The following is a 13716-nucleotide window of genomic DNA, read 5'->3' as shown; positions in this document are numbered from 1 at the left end:
GTTACCTACCTTGTCTTATGGGTTAGAAATATGGCACGGAAATGAAATCGACATATTAAATAAATTACAGATAAGAGTATACAAATCTGTGTTTAATCTTTTCAAAGGAGCATCCCCAGCACAAATACGCCTGGAATTCGGCTTACAAAACCAAGTCTACCAGAGGAAAGCTATCTTTGCAAAATGGTGCTGGAAACTCAGAGCATCGGAAATAGGTACACTAAACAACCTATGTTGGCTAGAGATCAAGAAACAATACAAGGAAAAAGAACCAAACACCTGGGGTACCTATTTGCGAAATGCCCTCGAAGAACTAAACATCGAGGAGGTTTGGAATAGTCAGACGGAACGAGCATCATTCAACAAAATTTGTAAATTAAATGCAAAGTCACTATCCCTGGTAGAGGACAAAAGAATCTTGGCTAATCGCCGACATGCCTGGACAGTAATTAACTCCTATAAAAGACTAAAACCACAATTTTACCTGGAAGCTCATTTCCGGCTATCGCTAAAAAAGAAATTCATGGCATATAGACTTGGCGATCATTGCTCAATGGACCTAATCCCAACCTGGAAAGCAAAAAAGCAAGAAAAGACATGCCGCCTCTGTGGGTACCACACAGAAAGTCTGTATCATTTATTGTGCACTTGCGAGACCCTAAAAACCGAAAGAAGAACTATGCTGAAATCAGTTCTAAACGTCTTAGGAATTCGCACCTGTAGACAGGCGGTTACAAGTTGGTTGGGTGCATCTTCGAACATTCTAATATGCCGTGGAGTAAAATTGATGACTCTTGTAGAGACATTACTATCAAAAATTGAAACGGATCAAATTTTGAATCTAGAAAGCGATCGTGTTTTAGGAACTGTAAAGTTTTGATGATTTATGTAATTTTATCTTGTTTTTATAATTATGGTTATTTTACATGTATACTTTAAGGTTGTGAAAAACCAAATAAAGTCAAATTTGAATCTGAATCTGATGTGGCTTCATTTAAACATTGTCCTGCTTTGGGTATAAAGAGTATATCAAATGTGGCACATCTGGTCATTTGTCAGAGTTTGCCATTTTCAACCATGCAAAAACAATGTGAAAATAGTGGAGGAAGAACAAGATTTAGCTCACTGCATAGATAATATGCTTTTCTGTGTGAGACAGCATGAGAATGATTTCACTAAGTCAATGGATCCATAGATGTTTATATCAATAATGATAAAAATGTACTATTATTAAGCGATTCTGGATTGAAAATAAAAATTATCTCTAAAAATACTTATTCTAGTAAGAATTTTGAGAGCAAATTAGATTACCAGACATTAAGCCATTTGGGTATAAAGGCAAAAGTACTGATCTGGAAGGTTTTTGAAACGGAGTGATACAATTCAGAGGCTGAGAGGTTGAAGGCAAAGTCTGTGTTTCTCAACATGGTCATGACATCCTAGGTTGGCATCACCAAGAATGTTTAGAGATTATTTTAAAACTTGTCAAATCAATCAGATTCTAGTGGGGGATGAGTGTAAAACACCCATTATCAGTAATGAATTAGATTCAGTACTTGTAGAGAATGGGGAGATATTTGAGGAAAAACTGAGCAAATTAAGTGGATCCCAACACGTTATTAATCTAAAAGAAGAGAGCATTCTGGTTGAACGTACACTTAGATGTCCTCTGAGTATTAGATGCAAATTGGATAATCTTATCTCACAATTTATGTCATGATGGTGTCATAGAATCAGTGGAATCATCCTTATGATTATCCCCAATTGTAGTGGCACGAAAAAAAAATGATGAGCTGAGAATGGTCATTATTTTATTTTATTTATAAAGATTTATATAGCGCGAACATGACTCTAGAGGGTATTAGAGCGCTTTACATTACACCATTTGAAAACATTAGATGATTGGGATAATATATATACATTCAATATTCGACAGGCAATACAAAAGAGGTAGACAGAGGTATATAGGATAACATATGTGGCTAACAGTCACATATGAATTAAAGTCTAAGGGTATGAATTTGTTCATTAGAAGAATTTTTACTTCTTTTTTGAAGGAGGAAGAGGAAGAGATTCTGCGAACATCTGGAGGTAAGGAATTCCGAATCTTCTGCGCGATACCTGAGAATACTTTGCAACCCGTTCTATTTTTGTGGAAAGATTGGGGTTTCAGTAGTAGTGAACTTGCGCTTTGCAAATGTCTGCAACCTCCCGACCTCTTTAGCTTTTTGGCTAAGTAACTGGGGGTATTGCTATGCAGGGCTTTATGGGTCATGCAGGCGTCCTTTAGTTGTATTCTTGCCTCATAGGGTAGCCAGTTCAGATCTTTCAAGGTCGAAGAAATGTGGATATTTTTTTTTTGTTCCAGAGACCAGCCTGGCCGCAGCGTTAAGAGATACCCCCAGTGGGCCAGCATGTATTTGGGAAGTCTGCAAAGAGTGGTGCTTCCGCAGTTCAATCTTGGTAACACTAGGGCTTGTACCACCATTTTTAAGTCGGTCTGTGGGAGAAAGGGTTTAAGTTTCGCTACGATAATCATCTGATGATTAGCTCCCTTGGTGGCATTACTGATATGCACCTGCATATTTAAGTGTTTGTCTAAGATGATACCCAAGGATTTCGCGGAGTCAATCATGTGGGGGCACAGTCAAAGAATGTTAGATGCTTCAGCCACAGGTCTAACTTGGGTGTGTGACTGGGGAGGGGAGATGATGAGGAGGAATTCAGTTTTTTTGGTGTTAAACGTGAGGTGGTTGCCAGTGAGCCAACTTTGAGTATTATGTAGAATAGCGTTGAGAGAGATTAAGTCTTCTGGGGAGGAGATTTTCATATACAGTTGTGTTTCATCAGGTGATATAGAATGTTTGCAGAGTTCAGAACGTTTGCCAGGGGTTCCATGAGTAGAATAAAAAGAATGGGTGATAGTGCTGAGCCCTGTGGAACCACTACTGTGATCATCGAGGATTGAGAAAGTGATTGCTTCATCTTGATTCTTTGGGTTCTGTTGTTTAGGAAGGAGATAAACCATTGTAGCTTGGGGCCAGATAGGCTTATCCTTCGTTTCAGGAGTGAAAGTAAGTGGTCATGCTTAACCGTGTCGAAAGCGGAGGATAAATCAAGTAGTATCAAAAGATAGATTTGTTATGGTCTACTATTTTTAATATGCCGTCTATTTTGTGGGTGAGTGTTGATTCAGTACTGTGACCTTGACGGAAGCCGATTGGTGTTTGTCTAGGAGGTTGAAGTTCTCAATGTGGTTGCATAATTGCATTTTGTACTCATTTTTCCAGCAGTTTCACCGTAGTGGGGATGTTGGATATAGGGTGGTAGTTGTTGAGATCTGAAGAGTGGGAGTTGACTTCTTTAGTATGGGTGTTACCTGCCCTACTATAAGACAGTCAAGTATGGTGCCTTGCCTAAGAAATGAGTTTACAATCTTTGACCATAAGGGTAGTATAGAAGTTGTTATCATTTTGAATATTGAAGGAGGTAAGGGATCAGAGGAGTGATTGGAGGAGTTAATCGCTAGAAGAGTGTTATAGATTTTGTATTCAGGGATGGGCATGAAGGTGTGCCAAGAGGCATTGTTTATTGTAATTTCCATCGGTATACTACATTGGTCTTTGATCTGTGAGTAAAATGAGCATGTAGCTTGTGGAAGGACATTCTTAGATTGAATGTCGTGTTCAATGGCTTTTTTTGTGTTGCGAGATTGTTGTTAGACTATTTCAAATAATTTTTGGGGACGATTAATGGCTTGGTTCAGCTGGGTTCTAAAGAACTCCGCCTTAACCTTTAAGATTTTCCTGTTGTATGTATTCCTCAGCGCTCTAAGGTGATTTAGGTGTTCAATGGAGGGTACCGATTTCCATATTCGTTCAGCTGATCATTGAACCATGGTTTGGAGATTTTGGTGGAAATGTTTTTTTTTTGGAGGGGAGCTGTAAAGTAAAGTATTTCAAGCATAGTGAAATTGTAAAAGTCTGTGAGGTCATGGGCGTCAACCATGCCTGTCGTGGGGATCAGGTCAGAGTTGCATCGGTTTACCAGGGCGATAGGGTTGATATTTTGGATATTCCTTTTCCATTGTTTTGTTTTTATAGGTTGGCATTTTTTTGGAGAAGAAGATGCTGTAATGGGCAGTTCAATCCCCTGGGATAATGGAGACTAATAAGACATTGTTTGTTTTTGCTATGATGATGTCTAATGTCTCTCCCTTGTTGTGGGTTGGACTGTCACAGAATTGGGACAGATCCTGATCTGACAGAAAGGATTTAAGACAACTAACATCCTGATTGTTTGTGTTGTTCCAGTGGAGATTGAAGTCTCCTAGAAAAATCTGTGGCACTTGTGAGTTGTCGTTGGATGTAATGACTTCCATTAACTCTTCGATGAACGGCTGATTATCACCAGGGGGGTGGTATATTATGTGAAGTTTGCTAGTGAAGCACAAGTCATTTGAGATGTTGATGCAGAGATATTCACAGGAGCATTGACCAGAGGAGTCCTAATAAGGCCTTATAGGTGGATGGACATTATTAAGGAAATGATTGCCACCTTGGTCGGAGCTAAATGCTTTTCCAAGATAAATATAAAATTAGCATATCATCAGGTAGTACTAGCAAAGGAATCTAGGCACCTTACTGTGTTCGTGACACCATCAGGAGTATTTCCGTTTTGCAGGATGTCATTTGGCCTTGTGTCAGTGGCGGCTTATTTTAGCGAATATTTGGGGAAGTCCTGAAAGATTTGAAGGGAGTCTTGGTCTTCCAAGATGACATCCTAGTTTATAGTGGAAATTATATTAAACATATGTCAACACTAAATGCTTTCTGATCTGCACTCAGAGCCAGGGGGTTGAAATTAAGACAAGATAAATGTGATTTTGAAGTAAGCAGAGTTGAATATCTGGGTATGTGGTATCCAGAGATGGTATTGCACTACATCCTGGGTTGCTCAAGGCTATTGAGGAAGTTCTGACTCTGGCTGATCAATAGCAGGTTCAAGCCTTTCTTGGGATGCATGAATTTTATGCTAAATGTATTCGAAATGTTGCTTCTAAAACGGAACCACTAATTGAGTTATTGAAAAAGAGCTCAACATTTGTTTAAGAGGATTCTCAAGAAAAGTCTTTGCTCATGATGAAGAAAGAATTAAGTAATGCTTCTTTGTTGTCACCTTACATATCAGAGAAGTATTTGCGCATCATTGTTGATGCCAGCAGGGTAGGTCTTGGAGTGGTATTATCACAAGGAAAAGGCACTGCTGAATGTATTCTTGCTTTTGCTTAACGCACACTCAAACCACACAAGCATCTCCATTCAGTAGTAGAGGAGGAAATGCTGGCCTGTGTTTGGGCATAGGAAAAATTCAAATCTTATGTGTGGGGAACAGAATTTCTGTTACAAACTAATCACATACCCTTGGTTTCATTCATCAGTGGCTCTAATGTTCTTTCTACAAGAGGCACAGCCAGAATGGTCAGACTGAGTGTGAATCTTTTAGAATATTATTTTGAAGTACTATATATCTCAGGTGGCAGGAATACAAAAGCTGATTACCTGTCATGTCTATTGTGTTCAATTAATAATCTAGAAAACTGAATATACAGAATAAAGTGTATTTGGTAGCAAACCTTGTATGGTATGATACAAATGTATCAGCGTAGAAGTTTGACAGAAGGAATTGGATCAGGACAGTATTTTAACAAAACTTGTGGAATACATGATTAAAGAGCGGTGCAAAGAAAGGAACTTACTTGTTCCAGTGCAAGCTTACAGTAAGTTACAGTCATTGTTATTACTTGGAGTGGACAAATTGAGTTCACCTTGCAATGTTAGAAGTAAATTGGTACAACTTAATAATGAAAGCAATTTAGTAATTACTCTAAATGAGAAAAGATTGAGAAAAGCCTATTGGTGCCCGAGTATGGGCAGTGATATTGAACATTTTGTTAAGAAATGTTTGGTATGTTTGCAAAATGACAAAGGTCTTAGGAGTGTAATGCCTCTTATGGTGGAAGTTGGCAGCACACAGAATATTTGGAGCAGAGTAATTCTGGATTTTCTGGGTCCTTTTGGAATATTTTCTAGCAGACAATGTTTCTTCATTGAAATGATTGAACATTTCTCCAAGTGGATTGAGGTCAAGTTTGTGAGTGATGCAATTGCAAAAATGGCAATCACCTTTTTGACGGATGTATTCTCACAAGAAGGTTTTCCATTTGAGATGATATCAGATACTGGGGTGCAATGTGTGTCGGATGACATGGTAAGATTGCATGTTCATCATTGATAGTATTGTTTCAGATATCTATAAATGAGTATAGCTTTATTGTTGGATATTGCAGTAGGTTTTTAACCTTGCTTACATTTATTTATTCCTTGTTGTAATTGTTTAAAATGTGTCATTGTTCCATATTTATGTTTTTATTTATCTAGATGTTTTACTATGTACGAGTATGATGTTTTATTGCTGTGCTATTATAAATGGGGGAGATGTTGTATGTCCTTCTTTATTTCCACCTCACGCTCATCTATCTGTGCTTCTTGAGCCATGCTGGACTGTGGAACCTTGTTCCTCATTCTGGGATGGTTGGAGATCAGGGACAGAGGAGAGAGGAGTATGTTGATCAAGCTGGTGGTTGCCCCGTTGTTGTACACTTCAAATAAAGTACTTCACAAGCTTATCTGTGTGGACTTATGTCATAATAATTACCTATTTCACTACCTCCGTTTCTTCCATTTCTGGCAGGGTAAAAGGAAATATGATCATTTGGATTGCCACCTCATTGAATTGTAAAGTTAGTAATTTGCACATGGATTCTAATAGCTTACTGAAGATAAACTAAAAAGATGCCAATTTTTTATATTACTGTTTTGAATTTAAAAAGTAACAATTTTAACATGAATAATATGAACAACTTAGTCTTTCTGTTGAAACTGATAGATACCTACACCAACTATGAAGCAGATATCCATAGTTATAACAATTCAGGTATTATTGCCGGTAATTGTAATGCTAAGATTGGCAGAAAGTTGATGCTTGACGATCTCAACTTCTATCCTATGAAGGGTTTACCAGTCTTAACAGTTAGTTGTGACAAACAGGGACTTCTTTTTCAGAATTTATCTTAGAGGGTAACTTATGGGATGGCTACTCATCCACTATCCATAATACAGGCTTTGTTGGCAGGGGTAGTTCATCCATTATTGACTAGGATTTTCAGGTCAGGTGACCTATCACACAATCTTCTTTTACGTCAATCTGATAAGTTGCATAGGGAATTGGAAGCTGTAGAAGGGGGTCATGGGCTAAAATGGGACTAGGTTAGCCCAGCTTTTATTTTAAGAAATTTATATCTAATAACCTTAATGATTTCTGTAATTTCATGACTGTAACTAAGAATTGTGATGCCTTAGTGCTTGACTCTCTTAATCACATAAATTACTCGATTAATTACTTGCAATGGTACAGATCCATTCCAAAAACATTGGTGATAGATGGTTTAACTCTGCATGTGCATGTGCATGTGCATGTGCTACGGCCAACAGATAACTGAGATAAGCTCTTACTAGGAAGAGATAAGGAAGAAGTGGAGGTATGCAGATATCAATGTTAAGAAGCTGTTAGAGTTGAAAAATAAATTACAAGATAAGGCTGGAGATGAGTCCATTTCAATAAAAACTCTAGTTGTTTTTGGAAACTTAGTATCTCAATGTCTTTTTTATTCCCAGTAAAGACTCTGCTTAAGATCTACCAATTGCTCCTGGTGACTGAATTAAGCAGTTCTCTACCCTATAAGAGAGGTTTGTTTGCCCACTCATGAACATTTAGAGTGTAGGAGCCCAACTCAAACTAGCAAAAGTAGGACATTCTGCTACCTTGAAGTTCATCTCGCAATCATTAGTAGCCCTGGTCAAAAGGGCCTGACCCAGATGGGGTTCCTGTGGACACCTTTGAAAGCAATGTCGGCTTCTGGGCCCTGATTGTCACCACAGTACTTATTGTCACTAGTGAATTAAGGATCCCAGACTCTTGGTCTCAATCAATAATATTCTCTATGTATAAAAAGGAAGAAGAGAGTATCCACGTATGTTCAATGCATTTGGCTTTTATGGACTTCAGTTCGGCCTTTAACCATGCTAACATCAAAACTGTGGTCAATTTTCACATGCATGCATGTTAACTCAGATACTTTAACTTTCCTGCAACACCTGCAGAGTGACTCATATGCTAAATCTACTATAATACCTAGGTGGATTGTACCAAGACTATTTAATTCGCCAGGAGCATTAGACAAGGATACGTGATAGCCCTGATTTTATTTAGTTTATATATTTATGACCGAAAACCTTTTTGACAAAAGGGTAAAAGGGCATTCTGTGTATTGGTAATCACTTAATCCTGATTTTACTGTATGCAGATGATGCAGTTGTAATGCCAAGGAGTGCCAATGCTTCAAAATAATTACTTGATGGCCTTGTAACGTTTATGGATGACAGGGACCTCAGTTACTACTTTTGAGTAAGATGTTCATTGGGGTGATAGCTTAAAATCTGTCAAATGAAGAAATGTCTCCAAAGAAGGTCATCAATTACAAAAGGTCAAGGCCTTCTCTAATTTAGGTGTGGTTTTCAATAGTTACAAGTTCTTTATTGTTTGATTAATTAAAATCTTACAATACTTCCATTACAAAAACATTTTCAGTTTATATAGTACAATACAATACAATACGATAAAAAGAAGGCATTTTTTTATCCTTAAAATTGAGATGATTGGACTTAAAAGAATAATAACATTTTAAAAATGTATCTATTTATTTATTTATGATTTCATAAAAGCTTTTTTCCTCATCTATTTTTCTAATTCAGTAGTTATAATTTTTAAAAATTTTACAAAGGCAACATTCATAACTATATAATTTGGATCAAGGCAAATTTTCAGAGCCTGCCTGCATGTTCTTGTGGCCCGAAGATTAAAGTGAGGTTTGAGTAATGCACATCTTTCCCTGCGAAGGCCAGGACAGATACATAGGAGATGGACAATATTTTCTTCTCCGCCTTTGCAAAGTCTGCACAATAGACTGGAGTTAGTTTTTTTCCATGGCAGAGCGTGACTAAGGCCTGGCAGAATTCCAAATCTTGCGTTCATGAAACATTGTTTACTTATTTCAGACCATGGTATCTCCAGGTATTCTTGCACTTTCTTTTTTTCATATCCATTTATTACTGTCCACGAGTGTTTTCTTTTTGCCAGAATGTTTTTTTTCATGTAATAGTTATAAGTAATTGGTTGTTCGATTCACTATTTTTTTAAATGATCCATTGTTTATCGTATTGTTCCATATAGGCATCAGTGAAAACTCTTCTAGTGCATCGTGAAGATATCTCCCAGCAAGTGATTTTTTATTATTATTTACTTCTTGCCAGAGTATTTGTGAAATTTGATTATCATGGTCATTCTTAAACCTATACCACATTTTAATAAACTGACCTTTTCTTGCTAACTCTTGATTGGTCAAACCGAATTCCATTCTCATTTGTGCTGGCGAAGCATTCTTTGGGAGGTGGAAGAGAGATCTATATACTTTAGAAAGTACCTTATTAATTAGTTCCGCATCCTTACCCATTAATGCCTCACTTCCATATGTAATAGTTGGGAGCAATTTAGCACCTATGATTTTCAATAGTGGGCCATAAGTTAAACTTCCTAGGGATTTTTGTGCTATAATGAATGCTGCTGTTAGTGAGTTGGCTTTCCTTTGGATGTCCTGTTTCTGTAGGAGATAATTTCCCTCCTGGTCAAACAGTACACCCAGGTACTTGTACACCTCTATTTGTTCAAGTTGATTGTTTCCCATGAACAATTTGTTTTTTTGTCTCATATTTTTGTTCCTAGATACCACCATGATTTTTGTTTTGGTTTCATTAATAACCATTCCATTTTCGTTTGCATACAAAAGTGTACTGTTGATTAAGCGCTGGAGACCTATTTTTGTGTGACTTAGTAGGATCGCATCGTCCGCGTACATCAAGTTGGATATCAATTTACCCCCCAACTTAGGGGGATGTGCATTGAGGTCATCCAGGTTGACCGATAGGTCTCCTAGAAATAGATTAAAAAGGAGGGGGGACAGAACACATCCCTGTTTCAGCCCTTCCAATGCAGGAATTTCCTTTGATAATGACTGACCATCCCCCATCCTTACTCTTACCCAGGTTTTGTTGTGCAGCAACTGTATAAGCTTTAGTAGCACGGCCGGGATGCCTTTTTCCAAAAGTTTTTTCCACAATAGGTTTCTTTGCACACAGTCGAAAGCAGACTTAAAATCTACAAAACATAGATATAAGGGCAATTTTATTCTCAGTGATTTTTCAATTGTTAACGATAATGCCATGATGTTTGTCATTGTTCCAAGCCCTTTAATGAATCCAGTTTGATTCATTGGTAAAATATTGTTTTCTGTTACCCATTCGTTTAGTTTATTTAAGAGTACTCCAGCAAACAGTTTGGCATCAGTGTCTTGTAAGGTAATAAGTCTATAGTTCTCTGCAAGAGACCAATTACCTTTCTTATATATAGGAGAGATTAAAGATCCTCGCCATGAATCAGGGATTTTTCCCGTCTCTATCACTTCTTTGAATACTTTTACTAAGTACGTCGACCAAAAGTCAGGATTTTCTTTGTATAGGGCAAATGGAATCCCGTTAGGTCCAGGCGCCCCATCTTTCTGCTTCTTAATCAATCTTATCAAATGCACTTTAGTAATTACAAATTGTTCTTGCATCTCATCACTAGCTGTAGAGCTGTTTTGCATACTCACAGCGATTTTTACTGCACCATTGTTGTTTAGATGTTTTTCTAGGAATGTTGCCCATTCTTTTTCGGATATTGATGACGAAACTACCAATTTGCTTGGCCGTACTAATCTATTTATAATTTTCCAGAATTCTCTCGCATTAGCCTGTTTACTTGCATGCAATAGTTGGACCATAATTCCTGTTTTGCTTGATATTTATGGTTTTCATTAGCACATCATGATGGAAGGAGATTAAAGGATTAAAATGAACGTCCTTTGTATAATGAGTAAACAGCACATCCCTTATTTTTTGACCTTATATACATTTAAATGTGTTTCTGTTGCTTGTGATGGTGCTGGAATCTGCAGATATACTAACTCTGGATCCCTGCAGATTGAGGAAAATAAATTTTGCAGAAGACTTATGTCCGTCCCACAAAGCTGTTCACACTTTACCTACCATGAAGACCTCTGAATTTCTCATATTACAGATGAAATCCAACTCTCGCCTCTTTTACTGTGGATCTTTGTATGGACCAAACCTTGTAGCACCATAAAAAGATTGATCATCAAATATGTGTTACATATCGAGGGCCATAACTAGTTGAGATAGTTGTTTTCTTATATAAATCCCTTTTTTCCCCACCTGGGCAGACCAGATATGTTTCACTTTCCAGAGAACATCATAAAAAAGGAAAAGTTGCGGGCTAGGACTGTGTTTTAGCAACATAGAGCTCAGGCCAGAGAATTCTCTGAGTTGTCTAAACTGCCTGGTAAATCATACATTACGATTAAGACTACTTTCATGATGGAACCTTATCTTTTGAATGTACACAAACTTGGCAATGTCATTAAGAAATTTGCTTTAGGTTCGGACTTATTCAATATTTTGTAGCATTCCCTGTGGGTAGAAGGATGCAACATTGCATTTGTCTCTGTCCTTGTGACAATGTGTCCTCGCAATGCATTCCTATGGTGAGGGAAAAAAGCGCGAATAAGTATTAAAAAATGAACTCTAGACAAAAGTATGGGAGGATTAAACTTAGCAGACTATAGAACCTACCAAACCGCCTTCCTAGCCAAAACAGGGAGCTTACTGGCTGACACCCCCCAAAGGGTACACACCTGTATGGCTAACAATCGAGCGAGCCATCATAAAAAAACAAAACCCACTGACTCTGCTAACAGCTAACAAACACACGCACGCCTCCAACCCAAAATTCAAAAATACTAAAATTGCACTACTCAAAATAGACAAGAAAATGGAAGCCATGCCCCAAAATTAAAACCTTCTGGGAATAAAATATTTGTTTTTTTAAAAAGAGCGATGGGGTGCACACTGAAGCCAGAGTTTTCTACCCTCACCACTGCATTCATTACCACAACACTTGACACACAATACGACAGGGATCTGCTAGACCTGCTACTGACCTCTGCAGTGAAACTGGTCATATCCAACTGGAAGGACACAGCAAAGACATCAAGGGCTGGCTCAATTGGGTGACATACCTCAGGGGCGCTGATAGCATCGCACTACAGAACTCACCCCGGAAACCAGCTACTAGGGGGATGTGGAAACTGCTGGACAAGTATCTGGACCCCTATGATCCGACGTGAGACCCCCAGGAGGGGGGCTACCACCCGCAAAACAAAGCAACACAAGCACAGAAGAGGCCCAGACCGCTGCAAAAGTAGTTCTCTTGTAGACATCTTCTCCCTCTCTTCTCTTTCATTTCTTTCTCTTTTAACTGTCATTAATCTGCTAGCAAGACATCAGAATGGCGTACAGGGTAACATGTATATCACCTAAATGTAAACAAAACAACTTTAACCAAGAATGACTTGTACTCTGTAGCAGAAATGCGAATGTACCTGTATGAAAACTCAGTGAAATACTTTGAAAAAAAAATGCTAATTTTGCACAATGTAGGGCCGGTCTTATGTTTTTTACAGATGCTTACATCACCCTTAGAATGTTTTGCTGTTAGTCATTATTTGTCTGCTGCTATCTAGATTCGGAAAGGAAAACTTTGGACATTTGTGATGATATGAACATTGTATCTGTTTTTATTGCTGTTTGGGTCGTTTAACTGAATAAAGATGAAATTGGTTGAATGACTGAGTTAGGAATCCAATATTTACTGAGGATCATGGTCTCAGCAGCATGTTTTGTACTTGGTCTATGCAAACCTAGAAAGCAAATACACCATATTTAAAATACTGTTTATGATTGATTGGCTAGAAAACAGACTCTCCAGAGCTTTCCTGGTAGTTAACTGTGTAACTTCATTGCTGCGCCTGAAAACAATTAGAATTTAGGAGTATCCAATGAAACGTATCCTCCTGCAAGAGATCCATGGTGGCGCTCCAGACTTTCGCAAAATATGGAGCTGTCACCAAAAACATTATTGTGGTATTCTTATAGCTTTAATAATGAATTTAACATGAGTTCCCAATGTGCTCTTTATGCTAGATTTGCAAATAACAAAGCCCATAAAGCATGGTGAAGAGCTGCCATCCAGAGTGGAATATGATGTTTATGAATATTATCCCAAGAGAAGCATCGAACTTCCAAAGAAGGGTTTTCAACGTAGGACATGGAACACGGAAAGCAGTTCCAGCACAGGAAGTAAGTAGTGACGGTTACACACTGCAGAGAAAAGCAGGCTCAGTGTCTGTCAGCGCCCTTACTGTGCCTCATTTTGTAGAGTAAATCGGGCACAAAAAATACAGCAGGTACGTGGTGCAAATGTTAAGTGCTGCGAGTAGTTTTTGCACCCATTAATCGTACTTCTGTAAAAGCTCTGCACGTCATTTTCATTCTTCATTTTCGGGTAACTTATTTTCTTTTATTTCATGCTTCGAATTCATGTTCATTCATGATCTTCATAGATGTTTTTTACGTTTCTGCCGTG

General features: G+C 38.0%; 1 protein-coding gene across 3 annotated transcripts in view; it reads left to right on the top strand.

Moving 5' to 3' along the window:
- The window catches only part of PIK3AP1 (phosphoinositide-3-kinase adaptor protein 1), a 1689354-nt gene that overhangs the window by 1292999 nt on the left and 382639 nt on the right, over window positions 1-13716 (top strand). For all 3 annotated transcript variants that reach the window (XM_086922323.1, XM_086922324.1, XM_086922325.1), the window contains one exon: window positions 13275-13430. In XM_086922323.1, the coding sequence (XP_086778449.1) occupies window positions 13275-13430 (156 nt within the window). The remainder of the gene's footprint in view (window positions 1-13274; window positions 13431-13716) is intronic.

Source organism: Lissotriton vulgaris, chromosome 5 (genome assembly GCF_964263255.1).
Source record: "Lissotriton vulgaris chromosome 5, aLisVul1.2, whole genome shotgun sequence".
NCBI lineage: Eukaryota > Metazoa > Chordata > Amphibia > Caudata > Salamandridae > Lissotriton > Lissotriton vulgaris.
This window is presented reverse-complemented; position numbering and strand designations above follow the sequence as displayed.